We start from the raw sequence: 21,090 nt of genomic DNA, 5'->3' as shown, positions 1-21,090 counted from the left end.
AAAATTTCATTTCACAGATCCTTAAACTGTTATTGCCATATATGCAAAAAGACTTCCTGAAGTTTCATGCTTTTCAGTAGCCTTGTAATCTTGAATACCATGATGCTGAAAGTCCCTCTGTGGGTCATGATGCAAAATGTTTTTATAAATTTAAACCTAGATTTGCTCACAGGACTCAACTGAAGGGTTATTTGGGCAGTGGCATAGATTTAGGAGGCTAGTACCTTCTACTTCATACTAATTTTATTTTTTTTTTTTAATTAAAAGCTGTTGTCAATATAGCTTTTGTAAGTAGAATGGTCATTTTATCTTGTTTGTTATCAATTAATTCCATATGCAGGTACAAAGAGGACCCAAACAGAATTGTACTATATTACTAATACCATTCATTACTTATGATCCTCGATAGAAGTAAAGCAATAGAGTTAAAGCATGCCTCACTTCAAATATTTACTTATAAAATTAATTTTAAATAAGCTATAAAACTATTAAGTTCTAAAGTTCTTGTAACCAGATCATAAATATTACTAAGGAGACAAACAAGAGGCAAAGTGAGTTATCCATTTATTTCCTTGCTTGCTTGTTAAAACTATGCACCACTTGCAGTGGTATGTAAATACCAACTAACTGATACTGTTCTAAGTCACCAGCAAACAATCTCTTTACTGTTATACATACTGTCATATTATGTTTTTGAGAGGGCAAAGAAAGTTACAATTGGCAAAAGAAGTGTCAGACAAGCAAATTAGCTGCTCTTTCTTCTTTTAACACTTGGTTTTCCTTGAACAATTTAGAGAAACAGAGCACTAATTACAAATGGCTATTATCAAGAGTTTGCCTTCACGTTGCAGGCAGCAGCAGAAGTGTTGCATTCTAGATCACAGAGGGACTAGGGAAGCATCACATTTAAACTCCCAGTATTACAAATCTGTCTAAACAAGACCTAGTTAAAACTCTTTAGTTAAGTAAATTATTATGGAAGTGCTTCAATCTCTTTGAAGGGAACAAAGTAGTCTCCAGAGCAGATTACAAATCTTTTCCCTCACTACCACCTTTCCCTGTCCCAAGTGCATGTATATCTATTATCTGCAACTAAACTACTCTACGCTTAATTACATGTTGCATCCCTACATATCCCCCTTTCCCAGAAAATTTAGGAACAATGTATTTGATGTTCCAAAGTCCCCTCTCATTTTTCAAAGATCTTTTCTCTTCTCTTACTATTCTTGACACTTGTAAAAGACCTTCAAAAGATTTTCAAACTTTATCTTATCAAGAGAAACAGATGTTTCTCATACCTTTCAGTGCAGGTGACTATATATAGACAGACATTCATAATTAAACTTACTAATTGTGTATTGTATAAAAATGTTAACTCTGAAAGATGCACATGCCATTTTAAAAGTTCAGTGTATGCAATACATTAGCTGAGAAGGCTGGTCACATTTCCTTTAAATGTCTGATCCAAGAAACTGCATAGATTGATCCTTCATTGAAACTTGGGAATGTCTTTGTTACACAAAATAGCATCTTCTGGGTCCGGTACCTAATGTTAGAGATTTGGTCTCCGCAAATAATTTAAAGCAAAGCTTAATTTCATGTAAATCGCTCTGCACTTGCTGATGGATTTATGCATCTGATTTAGTTACTCAGTTGGATGAATCTTCTCACAGGAGAAAAAAGCAAATGAGCAGGTAACAGATCAGAAGATAAAAACAGACAGCTCACATTCGTGTCATGATACCAGCCAAACCACTAGAAGTTCTGCATCAAACATCTCCATGCTCTGCGTACTTTCAGTAACATCTAAGTATACACTATATACAAAGTCAGCCATTCAAAAAGTACAGGGAATACACATAATCCTCACTATCGACCCATATAGTTCTTTCCAGATAACAGCTTGGAAAGCTCAAAGAAAAGTACATGAGTTGCATTAAAATTCTCTTATAAGTCAACAGAGCAAACTGCCTACAAGAACAGGTAGCATAAGAGTAACATGTAAAGTCTGTGGGTACTTTCTCTCAATCCAGTAAATACATTCAAAGGACAGTGCTCTAAGTGTCTGTCTTTTGGCAGGGAAGAGGGCATTATACGATTTGAAGTAAGGCTGTGTTTTGAGAAAGTACCATTTCAGACAATACATAGATACAATGGGGAACTGACACTTAAAGTATATAAGCATGTAGATGACACAGTGGAAAGAGAAGGCAATCCCATGCAAACAAAAACATCCCAGGGGATAAACGAACCCTATTGCTATTAAGCCAACATCAAACCTATTCCTGACCTCAAATACTTAGATGAGATAAATGAACTAAAAAAAAAAAAAAAAAGTAATGCTGGTTCAAAGGGCAAAATATGGAACATAATTGCTGCTCAACCTCTTTTGGGGATGTGTGGTCAGCAATTTGTGTCTACTCACGTTCTGTAGCCTCCTTTTTGCTCTTACTGCAATAAATAAAAACTAAATGTTGCTTTAGATAGGAAGGTTCCCCTTGGGGATTTCAAAGTAATTTACGGGGTAACTAAGGCTATACAGACACAGATTGAAGCTTGAGGCATAAGCTTGGAGTAAATTGCATGTATGGTACCCACGTACAAATGAGCAAGCTGTGCAGCTGAAAGCAGTCTCCTCATTGGAAGATAAGCTTGCAAATGTGTGATAAAATCAGATTAGTCAAGAGGCAAAATATTTATTTCTGAGGTATCCTAAATTTCTATTAGAAAGTAAATCATGCTTTTACAATTTTCAAAATCCAGACAACTTAATTTTGTATGCCAATGGCCCATTTCAGCGTCTGTAATCTCAGTCTCAAAATTTACCTTTTAAGTTGTGTAGAAAAGTCGTGGAAGGGATCATTGGAATTTCCTCCTCTATAAGCCCAACTAGAAAAAAAATCTTTTTTTTCCTAAATTTGTCCAATAAATAAAGCCATGCATACTGCATGCATAAAGCCAAATACTTGGTAATGCATGACCATAGGACTGGTCTCTAAATTTATGCATAATAAATAGGAAAAATAAATGTGTTTTAAGCAAGGCAACAGGACTCATTTTACTCCATAAGCTATACATGTACAAGTAAGGGGTTTTCTGCTTTTGCTGGTTTCTTCCATAACATATTGGACTGATAACTGGCAAGAAGAGTTAACAAGAAAAGATGAACAGCAGCATGAGAATGGCTGAGTGGTTCTAACTAATAATCCGTGCAGTCTGTTACCTGCCTTGGCAGTAGCAAATGGAGGGTGAAAATTGAAAGACAGCAAGTATTCGGTCACATTTTCCCAGCATACACACTGGTTTTCCAGCAAACTGTGGCTTAAAGAATTCCTGCACACAAGTTGTATCTTTGCACTGAAGAGCCCTTTATACAGTTTTCCTCTGTGAATTAGTGCAAATGCTTTCGAATCCAGATAAGATTTTGGCATCTACATAACCTTGGAAACAATGGGTTACACACTTTTTTTTACTTGTTAATAACTGCAGTTAGTTATTTTTGCTTTAAAGTTGCTCTGTAAATTTCACTTTCTGACTTCAGACCTTACTCTACTTCAGACCATACTCTACTCACTTGCTCTGTAGCATTTGTGAGCTTAGGGATTTCTATAAGCTGTCTCCTCAACTGTCTCTGTTAGGTCCAAGAGTTCCTTTCCACTTAATCTCATTTTACTTGAACACAGTTATATTCTGCAATTACAGATCCTTTCTACTGCATGTGCAACTTTGAGATGTAAAACTGGCCTGGATTTAAGGGTTGTTCAAGATTCACTCTGAGGACACTCCCAAAATATCTGCACATTGTTATATCTGGATAATCTATAAATTAATGGAATTACGAGTCCACAGATCTAAGGTATTAAGGAGACACCATTTTGAAGATCAGTTTGCTGCTTTCCCAATACAGCTGCTCTTCATGTTCAAATGTAAAAGAGCTCCAATGTGAGGGTTGCAATTTAAACCTAAAATTGTACAGTGGAGAATGTGTTTTTTACAATAAATTCAATTTATTCACCCAGTGATGATATTTAAGAACTGCTATTTACTGTTTTTACCTATAATTTAAAGTAATAAAACCCAACTGACAAGGTTAATGCAAGCCAAACAGTCTCTTTAATAATTCTTGTTGGCATTATTTTGCCATATTTTTTCCATTCCTTCACCGTTATCAACATTCGGCTTTGGTTTTCTTTAATGAAATGTTCACAGCTATTATTCCTTGTTTTCATTCACTGTATAAATTCTCCTGGAATTCTGAGGTATTTACTTTTTCTCCAGATGACTTCCCATTTGATTACATACAGAGATGTCCATTGTTCTGAAATGAACAACATGGCTATGATTCAGGAGAGATACTGATGCCAACATAAACTTCTGGCACTCATGAGAAACAAAAGCCATGGGTTTGAGGTAGACTGAAAAGGACTTAAGTGGAATTTTACCTGTAAATTGAAAACTGACCTTTCATGCGCAGATTTGTGCCTCTGAAGTTCCCTGTACCTGCACCTACACCTACAACAGGCTGCTCAAGCCCTGGCATGTCTGACCTACGCTCAGCCCTAGTGTGGAAAGCAGACACTCCCATGTCTCACCATCCTCATGAGAGCTCAGCGCAGCAGGCATTATTAAGAGACACTAAACAGACATCGACCTTTTCAGACACCACACACAAAAAAATAGGAAGAAGATTTGTGTTCTTCCTCCCCTTACATCTCTCATACTATATAGTACCACAGGGATTAGATATCACGTGCCCTTCGTGATCAGGACGGGGTCTGGGGTCAGAACGTGCTCTGTCTGCTGAGAAGTTCAACAACCGCACCTTTGGGGAAGAAAATTGTCATTCTTTTTGAAGAAGGCTACTCCATTTTCAGCAAAAAATACAAGCTCTGCTTGTATTCCAGAGCAAAACCCCAACAACATAATTATGTTTTGAACACCCAAGACTGACTGACTGAATTAAAAGCTTGAGAGGAGTGAAGAAGACATAACCAAAACCTAAGCTAACTGGCTGGAAGAAACCCATACTGAGTATGATATGAGGAGATTCAGCAGTTCAGCAGAAAAAGTGAGCTGCTTCTGAAAGTTTCAGATCAAAGCAGGATCAACATGCTAAAGAAATCCAGGATCATTTAACAGGTTTTTTAAGTGGCTTCATCTAAACACTAAGGAAGAAGAGCCAAGACTATCTGGCAGATAAAAGAAAACACAGCAGGGCTCCCTCAGAGCAGAATGATTTAACCATTTCCTGGCCTTGAATGTCCTGTACACCATCAAGCATCTCCCACAACCAGCTGCATCATCAGGAACCATGAGAGTCTCTCTAGAAGTCTTGCTGATCTCATGAGACATTACATCATTGGATACCATTAGGAAAATGGGTTTCAGTGTTTCCTACCGGCCACAAGATGAAAACTATTGACACACAAGCCCATTTGACCTAACAAACTTGTCTGCAGAAAGACTTGGAACAGTGACAAATTGCTTAGAGAACACCAAAACTAGATGTTACTTTAGCACTTGAAAACCAAAATTACACACACAAACACAAATACACAGAAGCAGGCTTGTCGAGGCTGCATTTTTGACCAAAGGGCAAACTAAAGCTAGAGGAAGCTTCTGGAAAAGTATCAGAAAGTAGATTTGTGATTTAAAAGAAAAGCAAAATTAAAAACCCCACCAAAACAAACCACTAAGCTGGACAGTGTCCTTGCAAGACATCCTACAGCTATGAATTAACATTGACCCAACTCCCAAAGAACCTTTAAAACAATAAATAAATGAAACCAGGATTTGAATACAAGCATATTTTAATTTTCTCAGTAGATTGCTTAAAGTTTGCTTACACGTCAGTAGACTGCTGAAAGAAACATGAGACTATATGGAACACTTTCCAAAGGCCATATCGGCTTCCTTTAACTGCAACCTCACAGTGAAGGAGTAAAACATGTCCCGCACCACCCACCCTAGAAAAGCTCAGGCTTACACTGCTGGCAAATCTGACCACCCGTGGGCAGTGCCACAGCCTGGATCCTCACATCCTCTGACAGAACTACCTCAAGAAATAATCTGGTCAGCTCAGAAGGTCAAATGAACCTTTGAAATACATGTAGCTATGTGTGCAATTTTCTACGGCAGCCTTGAATGATCACTCTACCAGTCAGGAGGCCTGACAAAATCCAGTAATATTCATGCTGAATATTAATCTTCTGTGTTATTTGGGACTAAATCCAGATCTTAATATTCAAGATGTAGGGTCTCCTTGGTCCTTATCTGACCACCATAAAGCCTTAAAAGATGGTCAGTATGAGTAACAGGGATTTTGGAGTCAGCATACAGAGACAAGAATCAAGCACGATGTCCCAATGAGTTGCAACAAGCTATTTATCTTCTATGCAGTGTTCTTCTCAGGGTTTATACAGCCTGTTGGATACATTAACCCCTAAAGCAAACAAACAAACTCTATACCATTCTTGGATCAAAGGTATAGCTGGATTTTGAAAGATACTGTGATAAACTCTTTGGTATAAAGAAAAACACAGTTGATTTTCTCATAAATAAAATTAAATGAAAAAAGAATCTGTTTAATGAGCAGGTACTAGACAGCAGGAATCGTAGAAAAGTGATTTAGATCTAGAGTTTAGATAACCCCCATGAGTTACTCTGAAGATGTAAACTGGAATTTGTGAAGTCTAGTTGTCCTTGAGAGTTTGGTTGGTACACACTTGTTTCTTTAAAGCAGTTAGTGAAAATACAGTGCCTGTACCTTTTCCTAGTGGCAAAATGTAACAAGTATCCCTCACGATATAGTCCTGATTAATTTTTCCCTAAAGCTGCACTGTTTAGTATTGGTCATGTTGTACATTGTTCTGAGAAACTGTTAGTACCACACAGTATAATGGGCTGTTATAATCACACCAACAATGAGGCCACTTTTCTTCATTTACAATTCAAGTACTGTCCACCTAAGTCCTTTTCACAAGACTACTTTCCCATGATTCTTTCACAACTTTAATTCTGCCAACAATTATGCACAGCCAGAAATGTTTTGAAAAAAACAAAACCACTCAGGCTTTCTACATTATGGGAGAAAAAACAGTGATTACAGCTACTGTGTCATGGAAAAATATGTTAGCTAATACAGGCAAAGCAAGAAGTTTTACTCCACCCAAACAGCTGCTGTGGGGTTGTTGCAGATACCAGGAGCATCTGAGCAGACAAGAAAGCAGAAAGTATTAGGAAAAGATACTGTCTTTCACAATCCAATGGTACAGTGACATGCATGCACATCCCATGCTACATGCTACAGGTAATTTTAAAACTGATAGAGAAAGTTATTTGGCAAAAGTCATCTAGAATAAATGAATTCTTAAAGCTTATTTTGGGAGGGTAATTTCCCTTTTTCAGTGGGAATTTTTGTTAAATAGCATTAACCAGCATTTATTTTGATCCTAACAGTTAGATTCATGGGGTTATTAACAAAGAAAAAATAACAGAATGCCAAACTTCATGAATAAAAATATGCAATATTGAAGTTAAAATAATTTTTAAAAATACTGAAAATTATATTACTAATAGTAGTTTTGTTTCAGGTATTACTTTAGATGTTTTTCCCCTGTATTGATGCTTAGCTGTAACAATATCACTGGTTTCATTTCAGTCTCCAACATTTAGAAAAAAGTGGTCAGTATTAGAAGGCATGCTGAACATTTTATTTTCAGTGGGACCACTGAAAATTCAGCACTGAAGTACCCAACTCAGCCATTCTGGGGATCTGCATCTCAATCTCTTACCAAATTAAGGCTAGAAATTCAACATAGCATCCATTCATAGAATTCATTTGTTCATGCATGGGATTTATGGCCACAAGAGATTATCAGAACAGGTGGTTCGACCCCCATTACATTACAGGCTATTATATTTTGCTGAGGAAGACCAATTACATGTATTTGAATAAAAAATGTATTCTAGAAAGGCATCCAGTCTTGATGCTTTGTACAGAAATATATGAATGTCATACATCTAAATGACAGAACTATATGAAAAGAGTTCACTATATGAAAAGAGTTAAAATATGGCATGGAGAAAGAAATGGTTCATTGATGTTGTTTCAATTATTCAGCACAGTGTGTACGTTTCCATCTTAAATCTAGATCTTGGCATGGTATGTCAAATGTATAGCAATACTGACATGCGACTGTCAAAACAGCAGCCTCGGTAAGAGATGGAGCAGGTACTTAGAATAGAAAGGAACACTCAGTGAATAGTATTATACATATCCACAGAAACTACTTTCTTCACCAAAATCACATTAAAAATATATGGGATGCTTCTGACTTTCAAATTCGTGGAAATTCTAAAAGCACAGTGGAAAACAGAAAGCAATATGATTGTGTCCTCTTTCTCTAATAACATTATGCATTTTTATTATCCCAATGCATCTGACAATTACCTTGCAGTTTTTACCTGTTAGGAGGTTTTTCTTCCAAGATGACTCTTCCCTGTTCTCCATTGTTAACAGCATGCGCTCTATATGACCCCAAGTTAATTTATCAAGGTAATTGTATATAGCTTATTATCCAAAGATGTGATATTTACAGGTGTGCTGTTAGTGAACCACTTACAGCTTCTCAACCCTTAAAGTGTGGTGAGCTTGTTCTACAAAAACAGCCTTTCCAGTAACATAAAAAACACCTGTAGACATGCATACTTCCGTCTGGCCCTCAATGAGCAAGTGAAAGGTTGCTTATGCTCCTTCATCTCTACAACACTATTCCCTCACCTTCCCACAGTTTGTCCCCTTGAAGCTACTGGGCCTTAGCCACCACCACATTCATACAGATTACCCATTCTGCCTCTTGCCTCATGGCACAGTTCAGAGAGGTACTGAGAATCTTTTAAGACTTTTTCTAAGGAGTATATTATAGGGTCCAACAAACTAAGCTGCTGTATTATATGTCTGAATGTCTCTTTTGTTTGCTGTCTAACAGCGTATACCTCAGGGTGACTTGTCTGCTTCTTCAGATCAATGGCATAAAGAAAGTAACAGGCTTATGCTGTTATATTTTTTTTTTTATCTTCCTCCTTCACACAGCCTATAATTTAAAAGAAGAGTGAGAGTCCATAAAGTGGATGGAGGCATTCGTTGCATGATTTGGAAGGTCAGCACTTGGATTAGGAGGTTTCAGGACCTGGGAAGATGGACAAAAGTTAAAATGGCATCCTAGAGGAGCAGATTCTTTTTTTCTGCCAACCCATCTGGAGTATCACTTGCTCATCAGCCTGCATGTTCAGTTCGCCATTCTTTAATTCCTCAGCCCCTGGTTATCCAGCTTAAGACTTGTGGCCAGTAGTGAATATAGTGGCTGTGCTTTAAGCAAATACTATCTAAAAAAAAAAAAAAAAACCCAACAAAAAAAAGACCAAACTGATGAAAAAACAGGCATTATATACTCTCAAACTGAATGCCCAAAATTTGCAAGACAATTCAATAATTTTGGACCTACTGTCATCTCTCCTGTCTCAGCTATAATATTGGAATAAATAAAAGCTCAGACTCTCCCAAACTTGAAAGCTAGTAAAGCACTGCAATGACACCATGATGGAAACTTCCAAGAGAGTTTAATTCATTACAAGGGGTGGATATAGTTTGCTAGCTATTGCATGAATGCACAGAATGAGTGAGGAGGATGAAAAGAAATAACAAATAATTACTTTCTGAGAAGCACAGAGGTGAAACAAATGAAACATGATCATATGATCAAGTGCATAAAGGAGCTAAAACTAATCCACTGAGGAACTTGTCAGCATTTCTTAAATTTTGGATCCTTTTCTTTCCCATTATGTTTCACTGCTGTTACTGCATAAGGTTATTTCCCAACAAAGAATAAAAGCCCTAAATATATCTAAAATTTTACTGTTGTTTCTTGAATTCTCACTTCAAGTTATCAGTAATGTTCAGCTTCACAAACAGGTTTCTGCCACAGAGGTGCTGCCATGAGAATATTAACCAGTTCTGGGGGCTGCAGCTGGTGGGGATGGTTTCCTACTTGGTCTCCTCCATTTCTCCCCTCATTCCTACAGGGTTTTTTTTGTCCCAGTTTAAGCAAGATAAAAAAAACGATATCCAAATGATAGAGAAAGGAAATAGCACAGAAATCCCTGGGGCTTTTGTTGTTTGTTGTTTTGTTTGGGTGTTTTTAATAGGCAGTTTCATCCCTGTAGAACTGCTTTGACTACAGCCCCCTTTGCAGCTATTTGAGCTAAGTGATTCTTAGCAGTTGCAGGCTGCCCCCATGCCTGTGGACCAACTGCTACAGGGGATCTTCATGTACTTTGTCAGAAGATTTCAAAATCTTTGCTGAAGTGCAGAAACATACAGGCCAAGAAGATACTCTAGTTCCATGTTCCTACAGTTACAAACGTCTGTGCTCATAACCTGCTCCAGTTCTGAATATCAAATTCTTTCCCCAATCCAGTCGGTACTCAACAAAACATTTCAGTAAAATGGCTGTATGAATTAAACACTGCTAAAACAAAATATTTTTTTCTTAGACCTCCCCAAAAAGTCTGGTCAGGAAGACAATTAGGAGCAAATGTTTGAGAATCAATAGTAACAATTTGGCAGAGTAGGAGAATGCAAAACCAGAGTATATATTACAATAGAAAATGACAAGTTTAACATGAGGCACAATCACAACTTGTAATAGTGCAAACAGATTTGTAACTCAACATGAACTTTCACATACATTTTACGTTTCTCCACATTGACAGTTCGTTGCCTAACAGCTCTCTGTGAGACCTCTGGCAAACTCTACTTTCACCAAAACTGAGAAGAAAACATTTCAGAGGATCAGTACTGTCCTCTACACTAACAGCAACACTGCCCAGGTTTTTTTAGCTATCTAGAGCAGTCATGTAAATCACCTTTAATTACTGAATTCTTTCTTCTCCAACATTTCTATTATTAAGATATTTTCATTGTACCAGAATTTCAGACTAAGGGAAACATAAGGCAAATACAGGCCATGTAACTCATACATTATTGCAGAATGAGCAATACAAAATCCAATATTTCATCCTTCACGGAAGACTATGTATTGTTCACTTGGCAATAAAATGTATAAATTACACTTTGATTTTCTTGTTTCACTTCTCTTTACCCTGCCTGGTGTGCTGATGTGTCAAGAGAATTTGCCTTTTTGAAGTTTTGCTGACAGCGTTACAGACCTATTTTCTCCGGAGCACCCTTCTGAAACTCGTTTTTTTGAAACCCTTTTTATACTATACTAATTTTGCTACCTCTGCAAAAAGTATTACTCGCCTGAGGGTTTTTCTTCTTCTTTCAGTCATGCTGCCAGGGGGCTGATTGTTTCTGATTGCTAAAGTCAAAACTCCCTGAAAATGGACTATTCAAGCTGAAGAGCATTTCACACAAGCACAGCACGTTTTAGAGTCACCTTAGTTGTCTACATTATTTAGTAACACAGTTACTATGTGATGAAGATTATAAAATCATTTGAGCAGGCTGCATTGACAACCTGGGCAGAAAAATAATTCTATTACTTAAGATTCTGGAATGCAATCACAGAATCAATCATTGGACTACTTAGTGGAGAGTGCAGCTTAAATGAAACAGAAATATAGGTGATATACATAGGTCTCTCAAAGCTAAGGTATCAGTGCTGGAATTTCTCACATGAGTCATTTAACCAAATTTTCTTGTTTTCACTATCCAACTGGAAAAAAAGATTCTATGTTAAGCTTGATGTGAAGACTATTAGAAATCCTTTGTGCATTTACAACATTAAATTATATCCATTAGACATCAAAATGCCCACTGCACCATTTGTATCATTTTCTCCTCTGAAGAATCACTCCTACATTGTATTATCTATTGTTTCACTGCCTCAAGCAAGAGGATTTTATCCATTTTCCTGCTACAGACTGAAGTATGCATATATATATGTATACACTGAGGTATCTGAAATTAAGATAGCATTACTGATATGCATGAATTCAAAAATGAGTGTAAAGATTATAAGTATATCATTGACTTCCAATTAAAATATTACTTTCTTTTATGATTTATCAGAGCCTCAGCATATGAATGTTTCCCTGCCTCCCATTTTTTTTTTACTTCTAAAAAATATTTTTTTGACATGGTAGTTCTGAATTATTTGTTGAACCTTACAAAAACTTGGGAACTTTCAAACAGGGCACCTGGCTGCTATCTACTAGCAACTGATATGCTTAATAAATTATTCCCTGTATTTAAAGGGTAATGATGTTTCTGGGTTAGGCAGTGTGGGCTGCATGATGTAAGGCTGGAAAAGGAAAGGATAAAGGCAACCTCTTTCTGTACCAGCACTGAGACAGTGCCTCAGCCAACACCTGGGACTGCCTGAGCAAACTGATTTTGAGATTCCTTGTGCAGATAATCATCCAAACATGGGTCAAAATATGAAAGAACCATAGAAAAACCAGAGCTATGAAAAGACTGCAAAAATGCATGCAGTCAACCCCTTCCCTAACCAAAAATTACTCAAGGTGTGCCGTTACTCACACATGCATTTCTAGCCTATTATAAACCTTCGAGGATGGAGGTGCCACGCATTCCCCAGGCAATCTTTTCCAGAGCTTCACTATTCCCAGTATTGAGAAGTCTAACCTCGTGCAGCACTGCTGTGATTAGCCCATTATTGCTTTTCCTATACAATCAGAATACAGAGAGAATAGCTTGTTCCATTCTTCTTTGTGACGGGTTTTTACATACTCATAGACACTAGACGTCTTCACTTGCATGTCCCTCCTTCCAACTAAACAAAATTTTTCTGTTCTTCCCTGAAGCCAGGGACGCCTCATCATACCTCTCATCATTTTACTGTTTTACTGCTGAATCCTATCTTGAAAGGATATATATACTCAAAAAATATTAACTATATTAACTACACTTGAAAAACTATAATATATAATTTTATTAGAGGAAAATAGAGAGGAAAGTTCGAAGCGATTGCAAGTTCTATGACAGAATGTTTAACTGGCACAACAAAAACTCCAAAGTAAAATACCCTGAAAAAAGTTCATAAACAGGGACATAGCAGCAATGGATGTCAGCCTCATTCAGCAAGATATCTTAGTCATTTCACAGTTGAAGTAAAACTGAATAATCATGCATTGAACTAGAGGGAAGGAAATAGAAATAGTCACACGAAAGACAGAGAAAGGTAAACTACACTGAAAGAGTTTTGAGTTGGACAAAAACATTCTGGAGGATAATTAGGGGAAAAAAATGAGCTAGCACAAGAATGCCAGGTAAAACAAACAAGTGGAAGATAATACAGTTGTAGAAATGTAGCCAGAAGCCTATAAAAAGTTATCAAAACATCTGAGACTGCCAAAACTCTTGAAAAGTAAAATAATAAATAAATTATTTTTTTCAAAATGTCAGAAAAACCAGATAGACAGAATAAAAACGTAGATAAGAGAGAAAAAGAGGAAGTACCTGGAAGGAACAGAGAGATTTCACAGTCCTTCCAGGAATTTTGCTATAGGAATCAAGAAGGACAAATAGTATTTCATGCTCTTCTATTTCAAAACAAAAGGTACTGGAAAGAATAGATACTGACTTCTCATGCATCAGATTTCTCTGTTTTCTGCTTTTACTGTGAGTCTGACCTAGCCCAGCTTCCTGTTAAGTCTTTGTGCCCAGAACTTTAAAAGCAGTAACATCACCTCTTCCAAACACACACGACTTGTTAGAGAGAGAAAACCTGCCCGAGCCCACAGAAAGAGAGCAGGCATTTGAAAAATATCTTCAAGCTTTTGGGGGAAATCTGTTTAGACAAAGAGAGGCTAGGGAGTTACCATAGTTTAACAGTGCATATTTATATGATGCTTAGTATGATCACCAGCACAGTTTGCATGTTTCATGTCACAGAAACACCATGAGCTTGATAAGGGATGTTCATAATGGAAATAGCATGTGCCCCATATTGAGATTCGGGCTTGTGTAAAATAACACATGTGCACTTCTGCATGCTTTACCTTCAACAGAGAAAAAGATGTGCAGACTAATAAACAGTGATTACCTCAGAGCAGCAGTTTTCCCATTTCTGTGGGTGCAAGTGACCTGCCTGGTTTGGTAACCAATTTGTATGTCCCAGTATTTGTTCTCCTGTCTATTCTGTCTGTTTCGATTCCTCTTCTTCTTAATTAACTCATGAGTCTCGGGATCTCGAACTGCCTTTTCTCTGTCCTTTTCCTTGTCTTTATTCTTCCCGCGTTTCCTTGCTTGCCTTATTTGTCTTGAATGGGGCACTGAGCATGCGCTCCAGGGTCCCACATTTAGGCTATACAGGCTTTCTTCAGCAGCACACGGGCTAGGCTGACAGATCTGAAATTCGGTGAGGTTAGGACAAGCAGATCCACCAAACTGTGGTGGAGCCACAACATGCCGAGTTCGATGCTGAAGCCCATTGCCACAGGTCTTTGAACATTCTGACCAGGGGGCGAATTCAGCCACGATGCAATCCTGCCGGCATGGGATGAGGCATGCCTGCTCCTGGCGGGGCTTGGGCTCAAAGTACTCGCAGATGACATCCTCAGCTGGCACCCCATTGGATTTCTGGATACAGGTGATGTCCCTTGTCTGAATCCCTTCCTCCCCTCTGAGGCACTCCAGGGGCTTCTCGTGGCTGCGGGACAGAACGGGCTGGCACTGGTTCCAGCTGCCAATCTGCCAGTCATACAGCTCCTTGTGCCAGTCGCAGACCCGAAAACAGCTCTGCTGGTTGTCTGGCCGCTCCGGCTGCTTGCAGTTTGTCGGCAGCGTGGTCCAGCCCTCCACATGGGCGCACCACACCGCTCGCGTCTGGATGCCACCTGGACCACATTCATCACCCATGCATCTCCCCCATGGACCTGGAAAACAAGAGAAGATGCTAACATTGCACACTTAAGTGTTTTTCTGCTGTGATGCAAAACTGAGCTCACAGAACCAGTTTTGCATTTCCTGTTCCTCTAAGAATTTCTTTCCTGGAAACTTAGAAAGCACAATATAAGTATGGGATCATTCTTCATCCTCTATTTTGATGATGACAGATATATTTCACTTTTTATCCTAGGGAAATTGAATATTTACTTACAAGGAATTAATCACACAGAGAACTAAGACCTGAGCAATCACAAAGTGATCATGGAGTTTTGACTAGCAAGACGGGAGTCAAAGTCTGCCTCTCCAAGGCAGGAATCTAATCTACTTTCTCTGCATAAATACCCTTTACTGGACTGTTTTGGTTTTTCCTTCACATTTCTACTGCACTACTCTCTACACCTTGATGCCAATTAATATTGTGTTCTCTTCATTCCATATTGTATTAAATAGTAAGAATAACAAAAGAATACATTTTGAAAAACAAAGGTAATTTTAGGTAGGTCACTTCTATTCTTTCATTTATTATAACTAAAATAAAAATTAAAACCAGTTAAGGAGTGTTTGTTCCACACAATCTGTGAAATTATTATACAGAGTGAGTTCTTGAAGACATACCAGAGACATACCGGCTGATAACTCTCCAAAGAACAGAAGTTATTGAATCACAGAATAGCAGGTTGGAAGACACCTCAAGGATCATCTTGTCCAACCTTTTCTGGCAAAAGTACAGTCCAGACAACATGGCCCAGCACCCTGTCCAGCTGCATTGAAAGTGTCCGGTTTTGGAGAATCCACCACTTCCCTGGGGAGATTATTCCAATGGCTGATGTCTCTCACTGTGAAAAATTTTCCTCTTGTGTCCTACTGGAATCTCCCCAGGAGCAACTTGTACACATAAGTAACTTGTACTCATTGCTTTTCTAAAATATATAAGGTCTATGGTAAATATTCAACATATTCTTATAATCAGTGTCAACAAAACAAAAAAAACCACCAACACTATATCCTTGAAAGCTGATATAGCTGCTTTTTCCATTATTAAAACCTGCAATATTGAGCAGGTTCAGCTCACAAAATCCACAAATCAGAGGGTAAAAAACCTGTGCTTTTCAGGTTTTTAAAGACCTCCCCTCATACACACCATGCACTGACTTACTATGAAAGAGCAAAAGAACAAGCAGTTCAGGAAAAACAAACAAACAAACCAACCTGTAACCATTTACCAAAGAAAAGATATCTATCTGCAGACCGTTGGTCACACAGACCTTTTCTCTGACTGAGTGCTCATGTTCCCTGCAGAAACTGGGGCCGAGCCACACAATCCTCATTCATCTGAATGATCCCAGTAACAAGACTATTTGTGTAAGTAAAGTTGTGGCACATGCTGGGCTGAACCTTTGTAATTTCCAAAGCAGAATAATTCTGGTACTGCACAAGAGTAAGTTGAACAAACTACGGCAGGTACAAATTGTGTACACCACTTTCTTATTGAATGCCTGGAAGGAATATGAAGCCACATCTTATTACTGATTCCCACAAGCATTAAAATTCTCATTGACTTCAACACAATTTTCAGCTGTTCATCCAACATTAACTTCAGTAACGGTTTGGGAATGGGCTGATGGTAGGTTATACACTTACCCTCTGATCCTCATTGCCTCTTTTCTTAAGCGGACACTGCAACTGAACAGTTTGTTTGTAGTTCTAAAATCCTAAGCATTAATAATCCATAGCAATGCCAGCTGGCAGAGACCAAGTCAGCCCATGGAAACTCCTCAGTATTTTTTGCAGATTAAGGTTGAATTAGTGTTTCCAAGGTTTAGTTAACTAGCCAGAAAAACAAATGTATATTAATTACAAATACATTTCAGTTTCCATTTCAGCAAGATTACCCTACTTTATCTCTAACCAGCCTTCCACAATTGACATAATCATTGTTGTATTTAATTTAGGTGTATTTACCCTGAGTAGTGTATTTACACTGATATCATTTTCCCAGAATACTGCTTTGAACACTTGCCAACTTTGAAAGAGTAAACACTGCAGAAAATCTCCAAATAAAACAGAAATACTAAAATAATCATGATTGAAATAAAGCTAAATCGTTCACCTTGCCAAGTACAAATTTCTGTCTTATCAGATCACTGCATCTTTTGTATACTATGTGTGTTTCATGAAGAAATCCCTCTTTGTAATGAGCAGGTCTTTACTATACTCCAGATGAAGAGTTTGACCATTTGGGATTCTACCAGATTTTCCAAGAAATCCCATTGTACCTAAAAAATTGTACTTGACATCTAAGTATCTTCAATCCAAATCATTGATATGTTGACACTAATGCAAATGATAAAAATCTCAGCCTCAATGTACTAACTACTGCCTTTGGCAATGTAAAGGGGGGGGAGGGAATGAACCTGTACATGAGTGTCATAATGAGGCAAAAACAAGCTCTTTCATTAGATTACAAAATTGTTGCTTTTAGAATTAGATCCAAAATAATAATGAGGTAGACAGGCTCATGCATTAAACTGCATTATTTTGCTTTTGCTGTGAAACAGCATACAATTTAATAAAAGCATTGCCAGTGAGTACCAACAAACCACACTTACATGAACCTTTGAGCAAACTACTACTCAGGACCTCTAGGTTCACATTATTGTTGACGCAGAACTATTAGTGAGGTATCTGACCCTCCCCCTTATCCACATTAAGTTGCTTTTTAAGTTTAAATGCAAAATAATCCATTTAGAGTACAAGGTTACAAGTACACCAAAAACTTAAAAGTTGCACTCTACTGCACGCTTCTTTATATGACTCTGACAGGGCCCTACAGTGAGCCACAGCTTTGGGGCAGGGCTCCAAAAGCTTAGGCTTTCTAAACCTCCAAAATGTTTAGGCTTTCTCCTTAGTGAGCTTCCTCAAAAGACTAAAGGGCTTCCACACTTGACAAATTTCATTTGCGCAGAAACTTAAACCATGTGGAGGGGAGAAGTGTTAAAGAAAGAAAGATGAAAGCAAAAGCAAGGAGAACAATAAATGAGTTATACACAATTCTTCCCCCGCCCTCTGAGCCTCCGTTGTGACTCTGTGCTTCCCTCCCATACAATGATTGAGCAGCAGCAAACTCTGTCCTGTGCTCTCTGGCCTCCAGAAATCCCTCTCCCTCTGCAGTCTGGCCACCTGCTCCATGACATACCCCCATGCTCCCCACCCTTCTCTCTTTTCTGTGCCATCTTCCCCAACTCTGTAAATGGCTCCACAACTACTTCTTCAACAAGTGTAATGCCAATGAGGAAAAAAAAAAGCGTAACCAGTACCATTCTCCACTTTTCTCTTTGGGATTCTGGAAGACATAGGGAGCAGGGCGGGAGAAAGGAAAAAAAAAATAACCACCCTAACACTTCCAATACTCAGTGCTCCTTTCGAATAAGTTGCTAACTTGCAATTAATTTAAAAAAGCCTATAAACATGTCAGCAATCTCAACAGTTTACCTTAATCCAGTTTTAATCCAGTTTTCTTCTTCGGGGGGGGGGGGGGGGGGGGGGGGGAGAAGAGGAATTTCTACTTTGTTACTTTATTTAGCTTTCAAAATATTATTTTTAAAAAGATTTATTTCTAGCAATATGAACAGAAACTTGCTTTGACCAAAATTATTCTGGGAAATGCCAATTTTAATTTTGTTTTTCTTTGAAATCAAGAACTGGTATTCACTTAACCAACATTTCCATCAGTTTTCAGTTGGTCCCTGCTTTGAAACATTCTGTGAGGTTATCCACATTTGCTTGTAGGATCACAAGTCACTGTTGTTAACCTCAAGCACTAGCTGAGGAATGTTGTCGCCATACATTCTTTACATGGACCTCACAAAGAGACAGAAGCTCCTCTACAATTCCCTTTACAGGTACAGATCTCTATCTGCCAAGAACACGAAGAGCCTACAGTATTTCACTTCTAATTTAAGTGGCCCCAAATACACTGTGAGCATCAAGGCCAGACATGATTCTCATTTGAAAATAATCACAAAAAAGCAGGAGAATAAATGTCTCTGAACTGAGTAAAGGGGCTTTGTGACTATCCAAATAACAAGTGCATCCCAACGCAGTCCTGATTCACTGCCAGGCTTTCTTCTCATTGCCACAGGTTGAAGAAGAAGCACCCAGCACATGCTTACAATATTTCTTTGCTGGCTGGTCAAGACATCACTGAAGATACATCATGGAAAACCAATGAAGGCAGAGGCTTTGCATGATCCTTAGAAGTCTGAGAAAACCACATACAGATCACCTGCAACATATGTTTTATATTACAGCATTATTATGGGCTGTACAATTAACACAACATTTGTAAATGTGAAATGTGGGGATAAAAGTAATCTCACAGAAACTACTGTAGCACAGATAAGCAGCCCAGCAATGAAAGAGATCAGCAGAAGGCAATGCAGAGTCCTGTCCACCACCATCAGTTCAGAGCTGCAGGAGGTGCGTGGGGGGTGGCTGCTCTTTCACAAATTCTCAGCTGATGTTAAGCATTAGTAACAACAACAGAAAGCCTATCGGAAAGCTGTCGATCCTAATCAAGGCCTCATATGATGTTTTAATTAGCTCTTTATGAGTATTCTTTAGGTTCTTTTTTCCCCCACTGAAACAGCCTTCATGCAGACACAGCCCTCCCTGCCGTGGGCTGATCCAGTTACACCCTGGCGATGGGATGTATGTCTGCTCAAACCATTTTGCACTGCATATGCTGCAAATGCAAAGTTGTTTTTCTTCGGATTTTGTTTTAAACATGTTTAGATGAACAAGTCATAGTCTACCTGCAGTAAGCTGTACCTGTCTCATGAAAATATCATCATTTAACCATTCTGTGTTTAATCAGCATATTACAAATGGCAGTTACAGGAATAAATAGGAACCTTGCTTCTTTTTTGTTGTGGGGAGTTGTCACCAAAGTTTTAGTGAGTTTAAAATGTCTTTTGAAATTCTTTGTCTTCTGAAGAGATTACTATATAATACAATATTAAGATTCCCTCTAAGCTTCTGGAGGATTAACATTTCTTTTTTTAGGAAGCAGGAAAGTAAGTGAATTAACCATTATTGCAAGTTTATTTTGAAATTTCAGGGAGTGATCACAATGGAGTCAAAAAATCAAGACAAAACCCCCACTAAAGCACTGACAGCTTTGCAGTAAACCAAGAACAAAGTAATCTATCATAGTATTTAATATCTTATATATTAACATTGTTTCAGGTACTAAATTTATTACTATTGGAAGCAGAAAAAACTTATTTTTAATTTTGATTCAGGGCAAATAAGGCTATGTGAAAATCCCTCCAGCCTTTCGCCACACACAAATAAGAAAAAATAGACAAAACCTTCCCCAGCTGTCCCCAAACATAAAACTCAAAATATGTCTTAAAGCAGAGCAAGACATTACTCCTATTTTAAACAAATGAGGGTTGCACCACTGATTTAATCTGAATTTTGCTGTTCTTCTAGTGAGAATTGGTTTTGACCCATTTTGTATTATTGGTTTGATGCCTGTAAGTAGCATTAACAGTCTAATGCCAAAGAGAGAGACTCGGACTGCACAAGACAGTGAGCAGCTTAGTTCTCAGTATTTTGAGAGGATTGTCTTTAAAGAGACTATTGAGAGACTGATGAGCAGAAATCTACTTTTTCTAAGTTCAGAAACAAGCTAACCTTACCCAATATTGGAGACCTCAAACTTCTCTGTATTGAGAAGGTTGTGATGAGGGCTGAGAAGGTTAACTGGGTGATACAGGGCTGAGAGTCAGAAGGACACCAATATTACAAGATACAGTTCAAGTCTAAGCAGTAAATCTCAGGAGAGGTCAAAAAGACACAGATCAAGAAGTCTTTGAAGGACTCGGGAGATGGCAGTGAATGCAAACTGCAGCTCTTGATAGCGGAGCCGGTTAAGAAGCAGGATGAACAGCTGGCCACTGAGAATGTAACAGCCTCAGAGCTGCTGTCAAAATCACTTGTAGATCCTAATTTAATTTAATTGCTAAATTAAAATACAATAAGCATGTCTATAACTTGGTACAGTATACCTATATTATCTATATTTGCTTTACACAATTATGGTGGCAAAGGAAAAACTGTGGCAGCAACAAAATATTTTTATCATAGGC

General features: G+C 38.1%; 1 protein-coding gene across 1 annotated transcript in view; it reads right to left on the bottom strand.

Moving 5' to 3' along the window:
* Nucleotides 1-21,090, bottom strand: part of THSD7A (thrombospondin type 1 domain containing 7A) — a 206,866-nt gene that overhangs the window by 111,464 nt on the left and 74,312 nt on the right. Inside the window, exon 2 of the mRNA XM_056335125.1 lies at nucleotides 14,091-14,922. Coding sequence (XP_056191100.1) covers nucleotides 14,091-14,922 — 832 coding nt within the window. The remainder of the gene's footprint in view (nucleotides 1-14,090; nucleotides 14,923-21,090) is intronic.

The sequence above is a fragment of the Falco biarmicus genome, chromosome 4 (genome assembly GCF_023638135.1).
Source record: "Falco biarmicus isolate bFalBia1 chromosome 4, bFalBia1.pri, whole genome shotgun sequence".
NCBI classification, from domain to species: Eukaryota; Metazoa; Chordata; class Aves; order Falconiformes; family Falconidae; genus Falco; species Falco biarmicus.
This window is presented reverse-complemented; position numbering and strand designations above follow the sequence as displayed.